A 24,150-nucleotide genomic window follows, 5' to 3' on the forward strand; every position below is an offset into this window, starting at 1 on the left:
ATTGGGTCACCCCAAATTCACCATCAGATCACATAGCATGTCCATGGCTACAGCCTGCCCCCCCAAAATCACGCACCCACTGTTGCATGGGGCTGCAATGGTGCAAAAACGTGGTTAAAAAGCATAGATCCACAGGGATTCTCAGGATCTTTGCATTGGGTCACCCCAAATTCACCATCAGATCACATGTCTGTGGCCACAGCATGAAGCCCAAAAATGATACATCCACTGTTTCATTCAGAATGTTTTTTCCCTTGTTTTCCTCCTCTAAAAACAATGTGCGTGTTATGGTCAGGTGCGTGTTATAGACCGAAAAATACGGTACTTGTTATTGTTAAGCTATTATCTTAGGTTCTGTAGTTTGGCTGCTGCTGTCAGTGCTTTTATATTAAAGTCTGTTTGATTGAGGGACCTGGCAGCTGGATATGTTGATAAGAAAGGGAAGGGCAATTAGTATGTTCTGGCAGTTGTCTGTTTTAAGGATGAATTTGTTTTTATGAGCAGACTAGGGTTATATTAGGGCTCCGTGTTGCCTTCAGAAAAACACTGGCAACAGTGGACAGGAAATCTCATGGATGAACAATTCCAAATCTCTGAAATGCGTTGACCAAAAAAAAGGGATGAATCATAAAGTTGTCTTGGCCTTCTCTTTTCTTCTTCTTCTTTAAAAAAGGTTCACTTTGACTGGCAGTATTTCAGGCTATTAAATTAGTAATTACTGGCTGTACTGAAATAATTTGGTCAGAAGTGCAAGCTTGTTTGGTTATAATTTAAAATATTTGTGACTATAATTGAAGGATCAATAAGAAAGAAACGTAAGTTGAAGAAATCCCAGCTAAGTAATTAATTTGAAGAATAATTTTCTTTTTGCAAAGGTTGGATAAAAAACATTTCAATCACCACCCTGGTCCTTTTGTGTACATAATAAATCACATTCGTGTGTACTCACTCATGTAGACAGTGTGTGAACTTGAGTGACTGGGGGTATAGTCAGCTGCAATTTCTGTGTTTGCACAGGATGGAAAAATTGTTTTGTGATATATGAGAAAGTTGTGTGACCTGCTAGAAGATTTCTGGTAAAACAGGATAAACACCTCTGTCACAAATACAGTATACGCTGCAGTGTCTGTTAAATAGATGACTGTTGCCATCTGTTCTGTTGACTTGGTTATTGTTTTTTATTCTTCACTTCCCTAAGTTGGATTCTTCTGGTTTTGGTTCTATTGCAGCTTTTCCCCACCCCCTTTCACCCCAGCAACTCGCATGGACTGGAATAGAAGCTTTCAAGCTTTACAGTGCCTTTGTGTTAATATAAGCTTCAGTTATTGTCAAGTCAGAAAACCTGGCCTTGTTTTGCTGTCCTATCATATAACAATTTTAGAGCTACTGCTGAGCTCAATACAAGTTTGTTCTAACATCGTATTGTGACTATAATCTTCAGTACTCACATTCAAAATATTCCCCCTAAATACGCTTTTTAAAAAGTTCATAGAGTCCTTGGAATTACATGCAAGTCTTGCTTTTTATGTTGACCTGCTTCAGAGATGGACTGTACTTGTTTACCATTTCCTACAGTATCCTTGTAAATGTTTGTGTCTTGTAAAAATACCTTATTCACCCATTATATTGAAATGGCAGATGAAACTTGTATCCATTGTTTTTGGTTTGTTTCATGGTTCCATTTAGCTACTGGAAAAGCTAAGCAAAAGTGACATATTTGTACACTCTGTTCACTCCAATACCTCGTTTGTGTCAAAGCAATACACTGCTCTAGATTGAATATGACCTAGAAAGTGCATGGAGTTCAATACAAAATTGAGCAAAACTGCAGAGCACAGTTTTTTTTAAAAAAAATATTTATTAAGCTTTTATAAAAGAAAAAACACATAACAACCAAAAAAGTAAAAAAAAAACATAATCAAAAATACACATAAAACAGGTCAAAAAAGCTAAATACAAAAAAAAATTCCACCCGACAAAAAAAAATTAAAAAATTCCAGCTTTCAAATTAATACTTAATTAACTTTCTTTCTTGACTTCCTCCGCCTCCCTTTTTTTTGTATTCCTCTTTACCCAATCAGATACAGCAAATCCTTACCCTTACATTATCCCTTATCCTTACATTTTCTTACATTATCTTAATCTATTTTCATCTTGTCTTATAACAGGCCTTAAAACTTAAAATTTAAATCTTATTTTTATCAACTTCTCATAGCCATGTCATCAACCTAATTCTTTAAAGCATTTTTACTAGAGCCAAATTATTCCATTTCAACATTTTTCTAACATTCATCAATTATTTTTAAAGCAGTCTTAATAACAAAAAAGGGGGGGGAAAGGAATATAGAAAAATCCAATCTTCACCCAGCGTCCCTTCCTCCTGGCCCCGGATTTTGTCAGTCCTTTTTGTCCCTTTAACCTAGCGCATTAACCTGGTGCCCTTATGTCAGAGGCCCTCAAGCTTCTTCCATGTCCCCCCCGCGATTCTTCTTCATACTTTCCTTTCGCTCGTGAGAACTCCAGCCTAATAATATTTTTGACCCTTTTCAGCAGATCAGCCCCAAACTCCATGTAATGTTTAAACACCTGTTTCAGATTCCCTCCAAAATCAAGAGCCCCCACCACTCCACATATCTGACGGCCCATTTCCGACTCAGAGAGTCCAAATATTCCTGCATAGGGGGGTCAATCCAACCCCCCATTTCCAAACCAAACCGAACTTTATTTTTCCAAATCTGATTTTTTCCAGATTCATTTATCAAATCCAAAGGCTCATAATCCTGCAGGGCCATAACTCCCTCCAACTCTGACACCCCGAATTCAGCAATATCCTCTTCTCTCATCCGTGCTGTCATATCACACTCCTGTTTTAGTTCCTGGGTAGGCTCCACATACTTTCCAATTGCCTGTTCAAAGTTTCTGACCGCATTAGTCACCATATCCATCTTCTGCCCTAACTGGTCCAGCAGGGCATTTATTTTGTAGAGAGTGCCCAACCGCACTTCTGGAAACATTGTTCTACAAGGTCACAAGTCCTTTCCCACGATTGTAATCTGTAACAGCTGCAAGCTCCTGAAGTTGGTTACAATTTCACAGTCTCCCTCTAGGGGGAAATCTTCTTACTTTTAAAAACAATAGCAACAAAGTTTCTTTTTTGAGATATTCAGTCAAATATTGCTCCTTTAAAATGTGAAAAGAAACAATGGAATCCCTATGTTACTTTTCTTTTAACTATCTGTCAAGAACATTTGTTTCTGGTCAATGAGCTTAAAACGTCAGTCCCGACACTCCGCTCCAGGATCAGGACGGTGGAAAGTTACTTTACTTTAAACTCACTTCTGCAGGTTTAAACAGTCCCAGAAAGAATCCCCCTTCTTTTCCTGCCACCAAAGGGGGGTTCCACAATTTAAAATGATGAAAGTCAATCCTTTAAAGGTAATTTTCTGAGCTCTAGTTTACGTTGTCTTTGCTTTGTTCTGACTACAAAGAAAAGGAAGGCTGACTTCCTGTATAGACCTTCCCGTTTCAGTACCAAATTGAGATAAATTTTGAGTCCAATTCTTCTCTACTGGCCAATCCTTATTTAAGATCCAGTTGTTCGAATTTTAAGTACTCACGGATGATTCTTTAGATGCCAAATTGTCCAGGAAAAAGGCAGCGCTCTCCGGCAACGACAATGCAGCTTCGCTCCACGGAAAAAGCAGTAGACTCACAGCACCGCGCCTCCTCCCCCTCTTCGCTTCAGAGCCCGTTAATGGGTTCCTTTGTGGGTTGGGGGGGCGCTAAAGGTGCCCGCCGAGTCCCATGGTCACAGGCTTCATCCACCTGTGATTTTTTAAGGGGTCCCCGCTTCGCCGTAGCGGATATGACCCGTTTCGCGCGGAGCTGGTCCCTCCAGTTCAGAGGGAGGCAGCCATTGCCGAAGGCGCCACCCCGGAAGTTGTGCAGAGCACAGTTTTTGTGTGTGGCTGGAATGTATCATTGGGGAGTTAGGATATCTGTGTTCAGATAGAATTTATTATTTGTTGAACCCAGTCGAAGGTAGTCATTTGATGAGACCATGACTGTGTCCTCTCCCCTGCCCCGCCCCCCGGTATGTGGACATTACCATGTAGGTTTCCACTCCCCCGCCCCCAGTCATTTATTTATACTTTGTCCCCAGGACTTTTCCTTAAAACATTAAGAAAAAGATTTCTTTTACAATGTTGGAACCTGCTTAGATTCTGGTTTAAGAAGAAATGTAGTGATATATTGTATATATAGTGATACAATAAAGGTATGCCCATCACTGCAGCACTTGTATTGGAATGAGGATTTGATGGCCTTTGCCAAGCCAGACTGAATAACATTTGCACATTTCTAACAGAAGGTAGGATAAGTAAGGATATAAACACTAGGAAATGATAATTACCTACTAGCACTCTGAAAATTAGGCTGGGGTTGATGCAGCTTCTTGAAAACATCAGTACAATGAATTGATACCATTAAAAGAACTGAGCAGGGTTGTTTGAGTTTTATTAGGCAGAGACAGAATATTGAAAGTAGAACTCAGTAGTTTGACTCTGACAAGGAATAAGTATGAAAGACTGTTCTATTAATGGACATTTTTCTTTGGAAACAACTAACCCATTATTTTGGTTCCTCCTAATAGGGTTTGTATTTAGTGAATCAGAATCAACTGCATTAGAACAATTTGAAGGAGGCCCTTGCGCTGTGATTGCACCCATTCAGGTAATACTATAGAAGCTTGTGGAAACTATGTAAATTTGAAACATACCTATTTTTGCCTTCTGTCCTTTGGCTTATGTGAAAACCTAAAGTAAACACTATGACAAATATATATTGGTTGGGTTTATTTTAGGTGATTATTCTCTGTTGAAGTAGTACAGATTGAACACTACCAGTGCTGCTGTTTTGAGCCACTGTTGTCTGCAGCATTAATATAATACATAAAATCAACATGCCTACTTAAATCAGTTGCAGATATAGATCTGAGAACTAACCTGTTCCGTGAGTTCCTGCAGCACTTAACTCTTGATAAAGTTCATTTTATGTTTTAGGTAGGGGCAGATATCTAGTCTTCTAAATTGGCCATCAAATGCTTCAAACATGTGTAAGATTCGGAGAGAATGATATAATTGCATGAGAAAATTTATCATGCTGTTATAGTAAAGCATTTCTAATCCCGTAGCTATGTAAATAATTTAGTGATACTGAGCAAAAAAGTAAATTGTACCTTTGCATAGGGAAAAAGGTCTTCTGTAACTAGGAATGTATTTTATTTTTTTAAAAAGAAGTTAAACTGATATTGAAAATGGAACACTTTGCACCACTGAAGAACAAATCATACATATCTGATATGTCAATGTTATCTTTAATATAAGGCATTCCTTCTGAAGAAGCTTTTTACTTGTGAGAAATCTACCTGGAGACAATGTCAAGGTAACCATAAACCTACCTCCACAAGAGGGTTTTGATATAGTACTTGCCAGCAAATTACACAGTGCTAAGCTAAATTATAGTTCACTATTATTCATGAGCTATTAGCAATATGCTTCTGCAGTAATTTGATGTTACAATTAGTGTACAAATGCATTATTTGCTGCTGATTTTGAAATAGAGGATGTAGAATTCAGCATTACAAAATTTAAGTTGGGCTCAATAAAGTCCAAATCCTGCAAATGGAATTGTCGTGTAAATTAGGCAAGTGGCAGAAATGTCACTGTATATTCTTTATTCTTACTACACAGTTTGTCTTACTGTTTCTGCTGAACTTGTTTCTCTTATCTTAGGACTGGAGAAGGTGGACTTATCCTCATTGATCATTGTATTCAATTAGGATAAGTGGAGGCACTTTGAACTCTGATGAATAAAGAACCTTTGTCCATTACCCTTGATTTTCTAAGGCTTAGTAGAAATTAATTGTGTGTATGTTTAGTCCCCCCCCCCCCTAGAAAAAAACAGTGAACTGGAATCTGCCAAAGTTGTCAAATTATAAATGCAAAGAAAAACTGGTTCTTAAGGTTGACCTCATTTGTATTGTGATCATAACATGAATTGTAAACGGATCTTTTCTGCTCTGCATCATGCCTCCCTTGTTCCATTTTCGTACTCTTATCCTCCTGTCCCTGCTGAATTAAGTAGAAAAATTGGACTGGTAGATTAGGTGTCTAGGTAGCCTCAAGTTATACCGGTAGATTTGACCTGGAAACCACCAGTTGCCAATCCTTCTCCTAGCCTGCCTTAAAGCTGCCAAGGTTTAAGGAAAACCCTGAGTAGTATGAACATTGCCAGATGTTTTGCATGCAAGTTCAATGTCAAAATTTGTGTTTGTTCTGACTTTGAATATTTTAGAGGAAGAGCAGAAGAATCTCCTCTGTCATACCTTAAGTGATATTTTGGAACTGGCTTCCTCTGATAATTCAGAATCATACTGTTTGGTAACATGGCGAAGAGGAAGGACTGCTGAAGAAACTGCTAGTATTTCTGAGAGTTCTGCTGAGTCAAGCCACCAAGAGGACCAGCCTTGTAAGATATGCCTTGTGTAATATGATTCTGAACACTGCTTTGGTTTTGTTAACAAGCTTTCTTTTGTTTTTAAGAATGCTTTTTATTATATACCAGATCTCTTATCCTGGCACTAGTTCTTCTTCAGTTGCAAAAATTAAGCTCAATACAGACTCATTTAAGTGCCATTGATCTAAGGCAGGGTGGGCTAACCTGTGCAGCATCCCCTCTCCTGAAGTCACTGAACTTGATTCCCATCATTCCTGATGATTGGCCATGTTGGTTCAGACTGATGGGAGTTGTAGTTCAACAACATCTGAGGAGTCACAGGTTAGCCACCCCTGATCTAAGGACATTGACAAACAGTCAAGCCTAGTGTTGCATCCCATTTTATGGTGCTAGGCAACCCTTAGTTATTGAATATTAGGTTTATAATATTTGGATTATATAAACACATTTTGACTTAATAAAATGGTGCCCCTAATGAATCAGGCAGCAGACTGTATAGCACTATTTTTCTGATACAATAATTTAGAAATGCTGTAGGTGTGAGGCATAATATTGAAGAGGCATTCCTCTATCTGCTTCATGTGCATAACTTAAGAATTTCAGAAGTAGTCATATGCAAATTTTCATCAGTTTAATATTTATTAAGCATAAGATTTATCAATTGTCAGTTCTATTAAATATATATTTAATTGTAGAGGACCAGTGTGAGTGATTTGGAAACGACTTTTCGCTGTTAAATTTATCTTAGTACCCTTGTGTGTTCCATAGTTACTTTGGGTTATTTTAACACATTTGTTTAGTTTCCACCTGCAGTCAATTTAATATGAAATCATTAGGTCATTCACAATGGGCAGTCACTAGAGGAGAGTTGCTATGACGAGAAATAATTTAAAGACTCTTGCATGTGATTAGTGTTCTGATATTCTTGTCAAAATATTTTCTCTTAAGTAAATTTATTCATACGTGGGTCATAAAAATAAAAGGAGAAATTGAACCTTCCCCCTCACATAAATACACTTTATCATCATGTCATTGCATTTTGAAATATTCTTATTTAAAAAGCTACTTTAAAAAAGAGAATGCTGGAAAACCACTATAATTCTATGACATTCTGAAAAGTGCTATTACGGGTACCTTTTAGTAAAAGAGAACACCACATTCCTATCACTGGTATCTACTTCTGCATAATTGTGTCACATTTACCAGCTTAGTTTCAGCAGCTCGTGATTTGTACTTTTTATTCTTTCCTGATTTAATTGCAACAGAATGGGCACATATTTAATAAATATTGGTAACACAAGTATTCAGTATCCATTATCAGGTTCTAAGTACATGCGAAAAGTCTGGCTTTTAAAACCAACAAGCAAACCCACACTTATTCAATATAGGGAACTTTTGGTGACATCTCACATTGCACAGGTGGGCATCTGCTCACATAGTGGGACTTGCCCTTGCTCCTTACAGTAGGGCTGAGTGATACTTCAACATATCCTCCAAAACCAGTTTGATCATTGCTTCATAATATTTGAGCTAGCAAAATATCGTGAATCAAAATGTGTGTAAGGGCTAGGCAATAGCTGGTTTTCAACATTGCAATAACTCACCAGTTAAACACTGCAATGTTATCACCAGCTAAACCTCACAATATCATCAGCTAAATACTGCAGTGTCATCACTAGTTAAACATTGGAATCATCCACAATGTCTGAAATAAGGGTAGAACTATACAGAGGCAAACAGGACAATGTCCAAGCAACTGCTACTACTAAAGAGGTCTAAAATGGATAAATGACAATATTATCAATCATCACACACTCAGTTTCATCAGCAGGCAAGTCAAAACACATCGCAACAGGGACTTTTGCTACTGCTGCCACCTCCCATCCTTGCAGGCGGCCCCACTATTGCCACTGCCTCCCATCGCTGCTGCATGTCCTCACAGTCTGCCGCCGCTACTGCAGTCACTCACTCTCACTGCTGCAAGGCTTCACAGGCCACCACAGTTTGTGCCACCACCGCGAGGCCTTGCAGGCTGCCGCTGCTACAGCTGTGCCCTCCCTTTGCCATCACAAGGCCTCGCAAGTTGCCACTGATTGTGGTGCCACCACGAGGCCTTGCAGGTTGTCACCACTACTGCTAACATGTACCATGGTCATGGCAAGCTGTTTCTGCCACTGCTGCTTCTGCCACTTAGTAGGCTGTCTGGCAGTCCCAAATTATTTCTGTTCACTATGATTCATCACCGTACTGAATACCACCATTTGTACTGAATACGACCATTTGGTAGCTAAGCCCAAAACCAAAAGTCTCATTTGGATGCATTTTGGCTTGTCTGCTGCTGAAAGTGACCATGAAGTGATTGATAATATCATTTATCAGTTTTAGATCCTTAAGTAGTAGCAGTTGCCAGGACATTGTCCTGTATGCCTCTATGTACTTCCTTCTTTTTTCAGATATGTAATGCTACACCATAGCTTAGCATTATGTGAATGAGTTTGGCCTCCCACTCTGCACATATGCTGCTTTTCCACTCTAGCAAAGCTGACAAGAAGAACTTTGGAAGCTTTCTCTTCCAGTTTTTATAAGCCACAGCTTACTATGTCAGAACACCAGCAGACGGTACTCAGTTTTGACTTTGGGTAGTGGAAACCCACTTCAAATCTTAGGAAAGTTCCAGTGTCTCACCAGTAGGTGTGATGGGACATCTCCATCTGCTTTGGAGGGTCTCCCAACCTTCTGGAGTTATTTGGGGGGCACACAGGGACTGCAAGGGGCAGGATAGGACAGAAAAGACCTATTGGAATAAGGATACAAGTAATATCCAGTACTGAATAACTAGCATTTATTCAATAGTCTTACAAAACTGGAGCAATAAGAAAACATAATGCCCTATTGTGATTGTAGCTCCCTTCAGATGTCCTGCATGAAAGGCAGGGATGAGGAGGCATGCAGCTTTGGGGTTGGGGCCAAAGTGTGGCCCCAGTTCCCCTTCAAGTTATGGAGCCCTGTATACATAGACAGACATTCAACAGCCACTCTTCCCCCCCCCCACACACACAGATGATTGTCATTTTTAAGATTTAGCCTGGTATTCTTTCTCACACTGCTGTCTCTGTCATACAGTGAATTAAATTTGAGGGAGGGATTTGACTTGAGTTCCTGGTTGCACAAAGTGACTGTAAAATACAGTGTAGAAATTGGCCTTGAGTTCATAAAATGGGATGTAATATTGAAACTTGCTATACAGAATACTTTCTGCTAGTTTGTAAGGAAAATAAACACCTGTAACTTTCTGCTTCCTCTCCTTCCTCTCTACACTAACACCAGATCACCTGCCTGCATTTTGCCCGTCAGGCATGTTTTTTGTATTTGACTTTTACTCAAATTTCATTTTCCTCAATGCATACCAATTTTGAAGCTACAATTTCTTGTAGGAAGAAAGGCATGTATATTTAGGAATATATGCAAAGTACCACAAAAAGTGTTCCTCATAAGGCCTTTTCAGTTCCCCCTTCTGGTGGCAGCCTCCCAAAGGGCTCAAGGGTGCTGCTGGAAGGGAAAACTGGCAGTTTTTACCTTCCCATTCACATGCTTCTCTGCATACATACTGGAGTCTTCTGTGGCTGAAAAACTATGACCCAGAGCAATACCTTTATATAAATTTAAATATAAAGAACAGATATTGAAAAAAACTGTTAGCTGAAAAGTCAGCGACTTTCCCTTGTTTGTCTACACACTTCTGATGAAACTAAACTATAACAGATTTTTATTCTAGTAACCATAGAGCCCTAATACATTTTATGGAGTGTGTTTGCTGCAAAAAAAAAAACCCCTTGGAACTTTAGTAAATCATGTTTTTTGTACAGATACTTTATATTAAAGCTTCCCATTTCCCATTTTATACTTCCTTAAATAATGAATCAGGCAACTTAATTCACACCTTCCTGTTTTATACAGGACTTTTTCTACCAACAGTACTTGTGTTCCTCTAATCATAGTCCATCTCTTGACATACTGTTCTTACCATTCCATTCAGTTGAGCAGGGTCAGTGAAATTGGCAACAGTAACTGGTCCACAGATTGCCAATGCAAAGTCTACTTGTTTCATCTGCTTTATGTTGTGCACAACTATGATTTGTTTGCCATTCATTGACTGTAATAGTGCTAATTCACAGGTTCAGAAATACCTTTATATCATAAGTCCCTCAGGTTGTGGTGTTCATAATTTAATTGGTTTTATTGGGTGTGATTGGTGCAATAATTAATTGGTGCACCAATAATTAATTGGTGCAGTAATTAATTTTAGAACACTTTTCACTGAGGCAGGGGTTCCCAAACAGTGATCTGCAGAGCACTGGTGGTCCCTGAGCTTCATTCAGGTGGTCCAAAGCATGTCTGTAAAAGTACAATTAAAATCAGATCATTAAGCACAGCACATTATAAATTGCAACAGCAGGCAGAAAAATAATTAAATGGTCTGCCAAGATTCTCTGCAACATTCAAGTGTTCCATGAGGAAGGGAAAGTTTGGGAACCACTGCAATAAGGCTGCTAGTCTGATTTTGAGGGCTTGTCATTCTTGTCATGTAATAAGAATTGCAGAAGCTGACGCTATCACCTTTTCCTTAAGACCCCATATTAACAGTGATACAGATAGCATTAGTTTCTGCACTAGTTTTCCTAGATGTTGAGTTTTATATTACAGTCATACCTCATGTTACGACCGCTTCAGGTTACGTGTTTTCGGGTTGCGGACTGCGGGAAACCCGGAAGTACCGGATCAGTTTACTTCCGGGTTTTGCCCCTTGCGCAAAAGCGCTAAATCACGCTTCACGCATGTGCAGAAGCGCCAAATCACACCTGCGCAGACACGGCACTTCAGGATGCAAAAGCTGCAGGTTGTGGATGTGCCTCTGTCATGGATTACGTCCGCAACCCGAGGTTCCACTGTATATTATATTCTGTCTCACGTCACTCAAAGCAACATATATGTGGTTCCCATGCAGGTATGATGTTATGCTGAGCCCATTTCACTAATACTTGGCAGCACATTAGTTAACTGGGAAGGCATCAGTTGGGTAAAGGAAAAACCCACTTCTAATTTAATTACAGAGGATGAGGGAAAGGTGGTATAAAGTCTGAACCTAGGAAGGCACTAAATGCTGTATTTTTTCCTACTGTTGGGTTACTTAACACATACTTGAGTAGAATAATAGAGGATAGTTATCTTTAAAAAGAGCATTGCTTAAAATACATTTTTCTAATTAGTTGTTCTGAAGCAAAATGTGTTGAGAGAAATGGAATGAAAATACAGCTGTCTTAACACGGTTCTGCTCTGAAGTTATCTGTATGACTACTCGCTTGCTCTTGTGGAAAAGTTACTCAAATAGCAGAATTGTGTGTTCATTTTGCTTGCACTTGGTGACCTCCCAGTCGTGGTTGTCATAATTTATGCAAAACTTGAAAGTTTTCAAGGCTATTAAACTAATGGTTTGCTAGTCTAGACTCAATATTGCTAAATTGTTTGTACCTGTATTGTGGAGACCTAACTGGGTTACATTAAATTGGCTTGTGCCATGTAACTATACAAGTGGAAATTGGTCCAAAAGAGGGTGGGGGCTGGGGTTAAATTATGAAAGACTTGGAAGTATTCTAGCTTGCTGTGTGTTTCTTGTGTCACTTTTTGCCATGTGTAGTGCTGAAAAGTGTCTCTTGTGTATAGCTGCCTTGGCTGTCGAAGAGCTTGGCTTTGAGCGATTTCATTCATTAATTCAGTAAGTAACATGTTGGAACACTTAAAATACACTATCTTGTAGTTCCCCAGTAAACAAAACTTCTTTCAGGTGTAAGCCTCATACTTAATGCAGTTGAACATCACGGTTTAAAAGATAATTAGGCTCAAGAAAGCTATTGCTTTAAGATCAAAACAACTGTGACTATCCAAATCTGTAATTTTAACTTGATTTTGTTGCTGCTTTAATTCAGGTGTTTATTTTAAAATTTCAGCATTAGCTTAGAGTCATGGTTGAACATTTCAAGTGGCCTGAATACAAAATTGTCCTGTGAGCCACATGTATTTAGAAAAAACTGCATGGTTTTAAGCAATCCAGTTTCTTACTCAATCACCACAATTCAGCAGTATCTATCTTAACGTGAACTCAGGTTACACTTCCCAGATGCTCAAAAGCTAAGTTGGGAATGAAAGATGTACAGACCCATATCCCCACTAATCAGTGATTCACACTTGAGGACATGTCAATGGGCCTGTGCTGTGAGAGGTATCTAAGTGAATTCTCTCTGCACAATTCGACTCCAGGGAGGAGTGAAGAAAGGGCACCTGAACTTCCACCACTAGTTGAATGTATGGGGTTTGTGATGGAAGGGAACATTGTGTTAGCACAGCATTAGGCATGCAGTCTTCTGTACTTACAGCTTTCTGAACTGAGTTCAATATGGGGCTATTAGTTTAATTAGGCGTTTGCCATTTGAGAATATTTGTTTATAAGGGCAAATGCTACTATCTGCCCATTGTGTCTTTACCAACAAGAACAAAATTTTAAGTAGTCATTAAAGTTGTGATGACCTAAATCTAACATCTGCCAATTTTCACTGTCGTATGAGAACTTTTCAGGTGAAAAATCAAAACCAGGCTTCTAAAATTGTGACGCGTGCTGCCATATTGACACTACTTGTACTGTGTACATGCTATAACCATTATTTTTTCTCCATTAAGACAGTTGCTGCTAATTGTGTTGCAAATGTATTGGTCACAGATACTATTGCATGCCTTAAGCATTCAGTTGCACCTTACGTTATCTTGCATTTTGTTGCTAGTCAGCTAACAAATACAAAATAGAACTCAAAGCTCAGTACCATGTCTAATAGACTTTTCTTTTCAATCTTCAGCAAGCAGTCATTCACAAGCTTTCCTGATTTCAAAGAAGCAGTTTGGAATCAGTATTCAGTCTGGACAAACAAATTTGGAGTGTTGCTTTTTCTGTATTCTGTGATACTGACAAAGGTTTGTTTCTATTTTTAAAAATGTATGTTTTCTTAAACTAACAAAAAAAGAAAAAGAAGAAGGAAGGAAGGGGATTAAAGGGGTTTGTTTCCTCCATCCCATCACCTTCAGTACCATGTGTGTGCCTGCATGAGGCAGGCATATATATTAACTTCCTGTTGTTTGGCCTAATCTTCCCATTTTGGTTTCATAATCTACAATTAGATGTTTTAACACTGTAAACTGTTAATTTTATACTGTGGGAGAACCTTGAGCTTTGTATAGGCACTTGTTAATCATGGATGGGGTGAGGTGGGGGCGTCCCCAAGCCAGTTGCTTTTTAGATCTTAGATCAGTGCATAGCTTTGAAGGGCATTTTTAAGCTTGTTTGACTGAATGTACTGTGAAACCTCCCTGCAAGTAGGAACCCTGGCTTAACAGGTTTTTGAGTTGTGGGAGCTGCTTCTAAGCAATTAAATCAAGAACGTGTGAACAAAAACAAACAGAAAAATAAAGAACCTATCGTTGCAACGCTGACACAAAAACTTTGCACATACACTAAGCAAAAGAATGAAGAATCACTACTCCTACCCCACTCTCCCAACGTCACAGTGTGTATGACAGCAGTGTCTCACTTTAAAAAAAATTAGGCATAGTGAATACAAAGGGGGGACATGCGATTAATGGCAGCAGCAAGCAGGAGATTGGCAGCAGCGATTGGGCGGGTGTTTGGTGGCTGCGGCAAGGCCTGCTGGCGATTGGTTGTGGCTGTGGCAATTGGGCAAGTGATTGGCAGCTGAGGTGAGGCGGGCAGGCGATTGGCAGCTGCAGCAAGTGGGCACATGGGCTGTTGGTAGCAGCAAGCGGGCAGACAATTGGCGGCTGCGGCGAGGTGTGCGATCGGCAGTGGCTGTGGCAAGCGATTGGCAGTGGCGGGCAGGCGGGTGAGCGATTGGCGGAAGTGACTTTCCCCACCCCCAAAAAAAGCTAAACAACTTAATTTCTTAATTTTGGGTTTAAAAAAATAGGGGTCATCTTATACATGGGGACGTTTTATACTGTACCCGGAAAAATATGGTGTGTTTTTTAACTCATTCAGACTTTTGGGTCATTTTACAAAGATCTAAACAGCAGCTGGCTTCTCTTAGAATCACTGGGGCCAAGACTTGCATGCGTCCCTCTGTCCTATGCCCAGTTTGATCCTTTGCTTGTTCAGTGACAGCCCGAATGGCAATTCATTTATCTTGCTGGAACAAGTTAGTCAAAATGAAGGGCAAACTAACCATATGTATCAGTTTTTCCTGATACTAATATTTAGGTTTGTTGACAAAATGTTAAGGGTTGGTTATTTGTTAAAAGAAAAAAAATATTTCTTAGCAGGAAGATGTGGCCACTATGCCAGTAAATATACCAGAAAGCGTTCCTGTTTTCTAGGGCATTGAAAACATAAAAAATGAAATTGAAGATTCAACTGAGCCATTAATAGATCCAGTGTATGGTCATGGAAGGTAAGCTCTGGTTAGTCCTATACTTTCCTTAAGGAAAGTACTGCCTGTTTTCTGAACAAATCATACTTTAGAAACACCGTTTCAGCCGTTATTAATTACAAAGGAATTGATAGTGAATATGTGGGACAGTGGTTTTTTATCATTTCATCTGGAAGCATCTCATATTGTCAGCACCCATTGTGTTAGATGTATGATTTTATACCAGATGAACTGAAATTGAACCTAGACCTTCTGAAGAAAGTTAAGTGCATGTTGTAGCTTGCTTTATCTCCTTATGTGCTTTTCAAGAAAAAAGTTGTAGTGCCATCAAAATTAATTTGTTTAGAAAAATGTTAATGCAAATTGCAAATCTAAAAGCTTGTTTTCTTCATATTAAGCCAAAGCTTAATTAACCTGCTGTTGACGGGGCATGCAGTATCTAACGTCTGGGATGGAGACAGGGAATGCTCAGGAATGAGTAAGTCTGTACTTGATATGACTTTGCTGTGATGCAGCATCAAGAGATATACTAAATGTTTTGTATTTGAATTGTATATAGTTCTTACAAACTAAAGCTATGGCTTTATACGAATGCTTGTGTTTCTTTTTGTCTGTTTATGAATATTGACATATTAGTCCACTTTAAAATACTACTTGACTGCAAAATTCTAGTCATTTGTTTTTTTGGTAAACTGCCTCCCCACTAAGTTCTGTGAGATTTGAGTGCTGGGCTTTAATAAATTTCTTCAAGGAGTCTGGGGTGTCAGGAGTTTGCATTAGCCCATGTTAGCTAATTACCAGTACTGTATACAGTGGTACCTCGGGTTAAGAACTTAATTTGTTCTGGAGGTCTGTTCTTAACCTGAAACTGTTCTTAACCTGAGGTACCACTTTAGCTAATGGGGCCTCCTGCCACCACCCCACCCCGCCGCCGCCGCGCAATGTCTGTTCTCATCTTGAAGCAAAGTTCTTAATCCGAGGTACTATTTCTGGGTTAGTGGCGTCTGTAACCTGAAGCGTCTGTACAGCACAAGGAAACTTGTACTCTTTAGTTTACCACAAGATGGCAGTAGGTCCTAAGGAAGAAAAATAAGTGAAGCGTTTAGAATGTGGGTAAACTTCTCCAAAATCATCTAGTTGCTATGAAAGACATTGCACAAGGTATTTACTGTGTGTTAGCTATGCAGTGCCTTTGTCTCCCCTTTAATAAGCATTTATATCTTGAAATAGGAAGGCTAGTAGTGGTTTCATGTAATCAAGCTCTTTGACAATGTGCTTATAAGAATCTTGATAGAATTCTTCCTTGAATCTAGAACTATGCTCTTAGTAGAATGAAAAATAAAAGCATGTAAAATGTTCACTAATGTAATCCCCATGTCACTCCCCCCACCCCACCCAACACGATCTGTTTGCCCACAGAGTGTTTGTCCCTAGTATATTGCCATATATAGCCATTTGGTTATAAATGAATCACTAAAAAAGGATGAGGAAATTGAAAATGTAGTGCTGTAGTTTGTTTCGTCTTTCCAGAATTTCAAGATTAACAATGTAGAAAATCGGTATAGTGTTGCTGATAATCCTGACTTTTTCCTGTAATGTTCATATACAGCCTGGATACAATACAGCAATGCACTGGTTCCCAACTGGTGGTCTGCAGACCCCAGGAGGTCTGTGCAACCTACCCAGAGTTTCATGGCATCACTCACATAACAAAACATAACAAAAACTACCATAGAAATATCCTTTTTTATGGCTTGGCTTTTGAAAAACGGGGTCTGTAGTACCTACCTGATTGGGTACTAATGTATTCCTTTTTAGCAAAAGTGGCTAAAAATCAAATTGTATGTTACCCACAAATGTTTGCAATGAAGCCCCAAAGGCCACTCTTTTAAACAAAGAAACAAACAAAAAGTACTTTTGGGTGATTCTTAACCCTTTCCTTGCCAACTTGTTTTTCTTCTTCTGTTTGACCCTTCTCTAAAATTATATCCCTGTGAGCATTCCAGGTGCATGTTTACTCTCCTTTTTATTTTCTAAGAAAATAACTTTAGAGTTCACATTCATTTCTCAACATCATTCAGTTCTTTACTCAAAAACATCTCAATTTCTTCTGCCAACACACTAAATGTTGGCACTTCCTCTTCTTTTCTATCATTCATATCCCCCCCCCCCCATTTTGAGATAATGAGTAATTTCCCAAGAGCTATAGCCAATTTCCATTCCCTATTGTCTGTTCAAAGAATATTCTTATATCTTAACCACCCACAAATTTCTCTGAGGTATCCCTTATTAATTCCTTTGACAGATTAAGAACTAGAATAACTCAGTTTGGTGGTTATATTTTATTTGTTATTTCATAAAAAGTAGCCCACTCAATTTTGATTAATTAATCAATTAAAGGAATTAATAATAATAATAATAATAATAATAATAATTAATAATAATAAAGTACTGATTTTCAGGTGGTTCATAGTGGGAGGGGGGAGGTTTGGGGAACCACTGGTCCAGGCAACTTATGTGTACCTTTCTTGAGATGTTGTATAACTCTCCCTTACAGAATGCAAAAAGGACTGGGGGAGAGGAGGAGTTTGCCTCAAGTTAAGCAGGAAGGTTTGGGGCAGATTTTTCTGATATGTTAACATCATGCTCTTGAGTTCAGATAAATTTGTAGTACACCAACTGTGTTTTCAGTTTTTCTTAGAGTGGCTTTTTTACAAACCAATTTTCTTCAAAATTTTCTGCGCAGAGGACAAGGTGGCAATGGCAAGAAAAAGCCCATTGAGAAGGATGTTCTAGTTCTTAGAATTGTTTGCTTTTAAGAGTTTATCATTTATTTGGCATCATTTGCTTTGTTTAAAACAAAAAGTGTCTTGTAAACAAAAGAGAGAAAGAATTATTATATTGTATGTGTTTATCAGTTTTTTGTTCTGTTGTTATGACTTGATTTCCATGATAAGTTACTCTTGAAAATTTGTAATGGGGCTTGGGCCAAGAATGCCCCCCTCCACCACTATACTTTGGCCTCTGCCTCTTGCCTTCAACCATCATTCTGGGGGTGGATATCTCATTCCATCAACATGATTTTCTCTCCATGAGTCAGGCAGTAGTTTTGTCACTTCCAAGGTCCATTCAGTCAGAGGATTTTGGGAATAGGATTGCACCCTTATTTCTCTGCCTAGTTTTTATGTGCTGTGTTACATGATTGATTGTAGGCCATAGTGCCATGCCATGTAGCATGACACAAATTTTGCAATCTAATACAGTTTTATTTCTCTTCAGAACTACTTGGAATACATAAACAAGCAACTGTTGGTTTTTTGACACTTATGGAATCTCTAAGATACTGTAAGGTAAGATAGTTCAAAGTCCATGGGTGATATGCTGTCTTATTCAGACTTAAGACTTTCAACCCATTGAAATAATTGAAGTCAATTTATTTCTGTACGTATTTCTGTCTCAGTATGACTTAATTGGATATCGCTCCTTATGTAAAAGCATGGTGTTGGCTCCAGAAAGAAATTCCCTTGAAAACTTGGTATTTCAACTTCAGCCTTTAACTGTTGAAGAGAAATCACAGATGAAGCATATGTCACCTAAATTTTTCAAATCTCAAGTTTAAAAACTTTTTTAGAATCACCTTTTTTTTAGCAACAGCAAAGTCATCTGTCTTGCTAATGAGTAAGCAATGAAGAAACATAGCTTATTCAGAGTTACAAGTTATGTCTGTCTTTTGCTTCCCTCTCCTGTCACAAGAATCTAAAAGGCACAATCTAGTCCACCTAAGAATTCTCATAGGATCAATGAATGCCTGTTTTCTCACCTCCCCTTGCCTATGAAAAGTTGTTTATGTAGTTAAGAAATCCATTTGCACCAGCTTTCTCTCTTGCCTTAGTATAAATTTTGTTTCAAACCATTAATAATTTGCTCTGAACATACCATTCACTCTTAATGGGCCCTTGTAAGCAGGGGAAGATGGGAAAACAGCTATAGGAATCCTGCAGGTACAGGAATTACACCCAATATATTTGATATTTTACTGAAGCATCCACTCTGATTTGTCCCTCTGAGGATCACTCATTCACTCGTTCAGCTCTTAAACTTTATTTCGTGCATAAAAAAAAAAATCTTTGGAACCCTAAATTTAGTTCTTGCACATGTATTTGCGGTTACCATGCAAGTACAGCATTCATTATAATACAAAATTCATCCTGATAATTAAGAACATAAGAGTAGTCTGCTGAATCCAGTCAATGGCCCATCTATCCAGCATCCTGTTCTGACAGTGGCCAATTCTGGTTTTACTTACTTTTTAAAAAGTGTTCAGTTTCATGTTGGTTGTTGTTATTAATAAAGATGGTGGTGTTCATGATGATGGTTATTAGAATGGTAGAGTGAACCTTGCAACGTGCAGTTTTGTCTGGCAAAGCAGGATACAAACACGGTATCTAGGAATCGGGAGTCACAGTGATGAATACTGTACATAGCTAGCTTTCACCAATTTTGGTAACTGTCTCCTCTTTTAGTCCTTTCATACCAAGCTCCTTCATACATATGGGGAAACCTGACCTGGATTTTGGAATAGAAAATAAGCAGCAGCATTATTATTTGTTAAATTCCTATACCACCCCTCATTGGAGGATCACAGTGCAGTTTAAAATACAAAATGACATTCAACAGTAACAAACAATAACAATACCCCACACACAGTTTAAAAGGCCATAGATGGTTTAATTCGCCAGACCATGTCTGTCTTTTATTTTCTTGGGGTGCAGAGCTATTCTGTTGCAGAGTACTGTTAGCCCAGCGTACACTGCAATATTTGAGGACAAAATGTTGTATGGTGTTAGGTTATGAACTTGCTACATATTTTTCCTTTTCATTTTAGGTTGGCTCCTATTTGAAGTCCCCAAAGTTCCCTATTTGGATACTTGGCAGTGAAACTCATCTCACAGTCTTTTTTGCCAAGGTAGGATTCCTTTCTTTTGTTTCATTTCATCACCCTAGGTCAAATACATCTTATTTTAAGTCTACAGTTCAAATATTTTCTACAGTATACTCTTCTTACACAGCATCGAAGGTTTAAAATAATTTATTGGCATACATGTTACATGAAAACATACTGGATTTCTGAGAATGTCTTAAGCAAACTACTCAGTCAGTATTATGGTTGAAAACAACTCATCTTCAGGATCTTCTTGAGTTTTTCTGAGTAGTTAGAAATCAAGTCCCAAAGACCCTTCTGCTTGGCTAAAACTATTACCATACATGGCTATTTGTGCAAAGCTATGTATTGAGCATTGCAATCTATGTCTTACCAAGTGTGGAAGAAATACATTTTTCTCTGACTGATCCTGAAACTTCATCAAAACAAGGGATGGGCTGTGCTGCAGCTGCATTCCACTGATCTTTGGTGAATGAAAAGGATGACATTTTCCTCCTGCTTTCTGGACTTAGATGAGTTACTCATCATGAATTCTGTGTTACAGCTAACTTCTGGATAAGTGTGAAACTGCAGGATCTGTGTGGATTTTTAAAAAATGACTATGTAGGAAAGCATGCAAGAACAGGGTTATTTGGGGAGGTGGAAGCTAGGGAATTCAAGATAATAGTTGGAATATTTATTAATATTAAGAACAGACATAGGCAAACTCCAGCCCTCCAGATGTTTGGGACTACAATTCCCATCATCCCTAGCTAACAGGACCAGTGTTCAGGGGTGATGGGAATTGTAGTCCCAAACATCTGGAGGGCCTGAGTTTGCCTATGCCTGACTAAGAAGGATGTGTGTGCGCTTGTCTCAGAGTGCTCCCAAACTTGCAAGAGGACCAAAGAAACTTTAATTTTTTTTTAGCACTGGAGATGTTGCACATTTTTTAGTCAAAGCTGATAATGGGCATGTTGTTTTCAGGCAACACTAAATAAGATCTAAGTACATTGTTATTGGCTCATAGTACTTTGTTGCAGTAATCTGTAATATCATGTTAAAATTGGAGGTAAAACAAAGGCAGCACAGAAACATTCTAATGGTTAACTTCAGTGTTTGATGTTAATGATTACATTGCTTGACCCTGTAATTTTAAAGAGACTGTAATATGAAGAAAGATTAGTATATCTTTAGTTATAAAATATGATTTCTCATACTTTTTGAATATTTGTATTTCAGCACTTTAGTGTTCTATACCTACATAACATAAAAAACATTTTTCTGTGATTTTACACTTTGCTGCTAAAATCTTGAAGAAAAGCTGATAGACCCCTCCCCTAAAGGAAATAATTTGTTCTACCACCTAGAGGTATATACAATTACCTTTTAATGGTCTACGTTCAACCATGAACAGTGACCTTTCGGACTAGCATATTTAAAGTCTATGCTGACAAGGTTAGTTAGCAAAAAAATTAGAGTGCTGAAATCAGTTATGCAGAATCCAATTCTCTTTTGTAAGAAATGCGACTTCATAGAAGAGACATAAGGCACTCCCAGAAAAATAACACCACCACAAATTGGCACATTCTATTTTAACATAATTCAGTGCCTGGAAGCATTTTAACTGAAGAGCAAAAAAAACCCAACAAAAGCACAGTTCTAAAATGGGTTTTATTTGTGGTGTTTAGGCATATATCCCATAGTTCTTGAATTACATTGCAATGCATTTTATATTAACTAATTACTGAATACCACTTCATATCTATGACTAGCCTGTATTTTTTAGCTTATTTAAATAAGGGTCAATCTATAGAAAGAGAAAAGGCTTGTGATACACACTCTTTTTTTGAGACTCTACCACTTGAAAATGGAGGTGGTTGTGTCCTTCTCTGGTCTCTGTAGATTCATTACTGTATATATGGTTAGGATCCAAAGAACGATGTGTTCTTTTCATGTGCACACTGTAGCTCTGCCACCCATCTCAAAAATTAACTTGGTTGGTGTCCAGTATAGCACAAGATGCTGCAACTGGTAGCAAATACTTGACAAAGCTGTTCAGATCCCACCGTACTCCTGAGTGAGAATGAAGCATTAGTCTTTGGACTTTAATTTGGATTTGTGTTGCCTGCCGTGTGCTTTCCAGCTGAGGTTTAAATACCTTAACATACGTAATGTCGGCACTGATACAATTACATGGATGACAAAGCTTTACTAAAATCAGTTTGTCTTCTGTTAGCTATTTGATTATTGTGCAAACAGTAATTCATGTGACAGCTGCTGCCTGCCCACCTACACAGCATATAACCTTGGATACAGCATTCAGTTTCATTCTTTACAAGTGCAATTAATACCCTTGCAAATCCATTTCATACTCCTCTTTGAAGCTGTGATAAGCTTGTTTTTCATTCTCTTAATTGTCTCCTTTGTGTGGAGATGAAGATCTTTGTAAATACACATATTGAATGCTTTTGATTTTTACTTAAGACAGCAGTTCCAGACAAGAAGGATGTGTAAGACCATTTTAAAGACTCTTTAAATCTTACTGCCAAGACACACCAATACATTCAGAATTGCTGAATCTTTCTCTTGTTTGTTAGCACTAGATTAGATCAGTGCTACTTTGGGAGGAGGAAGTCATGAATTTTGGAAGCTCAGTTTTACACATCAGGCAAAATACTTTCAGATAAAAATATCTTGATTTTGTTCTGAAACTTGGTGTAAACAGAGTCCAATCCAATGAAATCAATGGACTTAAGTAATATTAATTTCCATGGTCTACTATGGGACTGAGCAACTTGGATAGTGCCCAGAATGTTTCCAGCATCCTTTTTCATGCATAAGTCGCAATTAAGAATGATGACCCACACATGTCTCACCTTTGCTGAATCAAGGACAATCTAGCAAACCACTAACACTGATATCTGATGACCATAAGCTAAGCCCATAAATAAATGCATGAGTTTTAAATTAATAGCCAAGATGTCATAAGTCACTAGTGTATTTGAAGAAGTATATATTATACATGTGTAACCAATTTGAGCTACTGTGCCTTGAGTGTAGCATAATGTAATTGTTAAATACTGTTACGATGTAACTTTTATAATGCAAAAGTATGCATTTACTGACATCGTTATCTTTACATGTTATTGTTGTTTTAAATTTGTAACCTTCTTTAAGCCAACAGAGGAAGAATAAGAACTTAGCAAATTGATAATAAAATTAATGCTGTGTTCCTGTGTCCTCCAGAAAATCCAGTAAACAAGAAGTAGTAATTTGTACAAAATGAAAACATGCTATAATTTGTGAAAATATTTGCTTCTTTAGAACTGCATCAAATGGTTTAGGAGCCCTCCTGTTGGGAGTAGCACCCAGTGGCGTAGCGTGGGTTGTCAGCACCAGGGGCAAGGCAAGTAATTTGCACCCCTAACCTGTGGATTTGCGCCCCCTAACCCGTGGGTTTGCGCCCCCTAACCCGTGGGTTTGCGCCCCCTAACCCTAACCCCCCAGATTTTGTGCCCGGTGCGGAGGCCCCCCCTGCACCCCCCACGCTACGCCACTGGTAGCACCTGCTTAAAGCAAAATCAGTGGATGTGATCTTCATGCCTTAAGTTTTATTGGAAAGCAAGCTGTAATTTAAGTATAATTTTTCAGCCTCGTAATTAGCTCTGCTGAAGTTGGAAAGTCTTACAACTTGTGCAGTATCTTGTACCTCTGTACAGCTCAGTTGGTAGAGCATGAGACTCTTAATCTCAGGGTTGTGGGCATGAGCCCCACATTGGGCAAAAGGGGTTGGACTAGATGACCCTCATGGTTCCTTCCAGCTCTGCAATTCTATGATTCTATGTTGCTGTCACAATTGTTCTACCATCCCTGCCTAATTCAAATTTAGGATGTAGGTGGAAGACTCTGTGGTGAGGGTAGAGTGAGCAGCTGACAGACATTGGTCCTAAATGGTTCTGGATCTTAAGAATTTTAAGCAGTCTGCTAGTCCAGTGGTTTACAGCCAGTGTGCTATGGCACCCTGGGGTGCCTTGAATGATGGTCAGGGGTGCAGCAGGCAACACTGGCCTCTGTCCCTCTTTCCTCTGATGCCCTCTCATGTCTCTGCCTCCCAAAGGCTTGCACAGCCGTTTGTTGCAGCAGCACTGGCTATAAGGCGAATGCACCTCTCTTTGGGGCGGGCAGCAGCAGCAGCTCCCTAGAAGACTCCCAAGGAGAGGAGGC

At 38.7% G+C, this 24,150-nt stretch overlaps 1 protein-coding gene across 1 annotated transcript in view; it reads left to right on the plus strand.

Moving 5' to 3' along the window:
* Nucleotides 1–24,150, plus strand: part of MINDY3 (MINDY lysine 48 deubiquitinase 3) — a 38,015-nt gene that overhangs the window by 6,842 nt on the left and 7,023 nt on the right. Inside the window, exons 3-11 of the mRNA XM_083705061.1 lie at nucleotides 4,652–4,731; nucleotides 5,385–5,442; nucleotides 6,355–6,528; nucleotides 12,238–12,289; nucleotides 13,422–13,536; nucleotides 14,950–15,023; nucleotides 15,401–15,480; nucleotides 18,282–18,352; nucleotides 19,888–19,968. Of these exons, the coding sequence (XP_083561187.1) occupies nucleotides 4,652–4,731; nucleotides 5,385–5,442; nucleotides 6,355–6,528; nucleotides 12,238–12,289; nucleotides 13,422–13,536; nucleotides 14,950–15,023; nucleotides 15,401–15,480; nucleotides 18,282–18,352; nucleotides 19,888–19,968 (785 nt within the window). The remainder of the gene's footprint in view (nucleotides 1–4,651; nucleotides 4,732–5,384; nucleotides 5,443–6,354; nucleotides 6,529–12,237; nucleotides 12,290–13,421; nucleotides 13,537–14,949; nucleotides 15,024–15,400; nucleotides 15,481–18,281; nucleotides 18,353–19,887; nucleotides 19,969–24,150) is intronic.

Source organism: Podarcis gaigeae, assembly GCF_964106915.1.
Source record: "Podarcis gaigeae genome assembly, chromosome: 12".
Taxonomy (NCBI): domain Eukaryota; kingdom Metazoa; phylum Chordata; class Lepidosauria; order Squamata; family Lacertidae; genus Podarcis; species Podarcis gaigeae.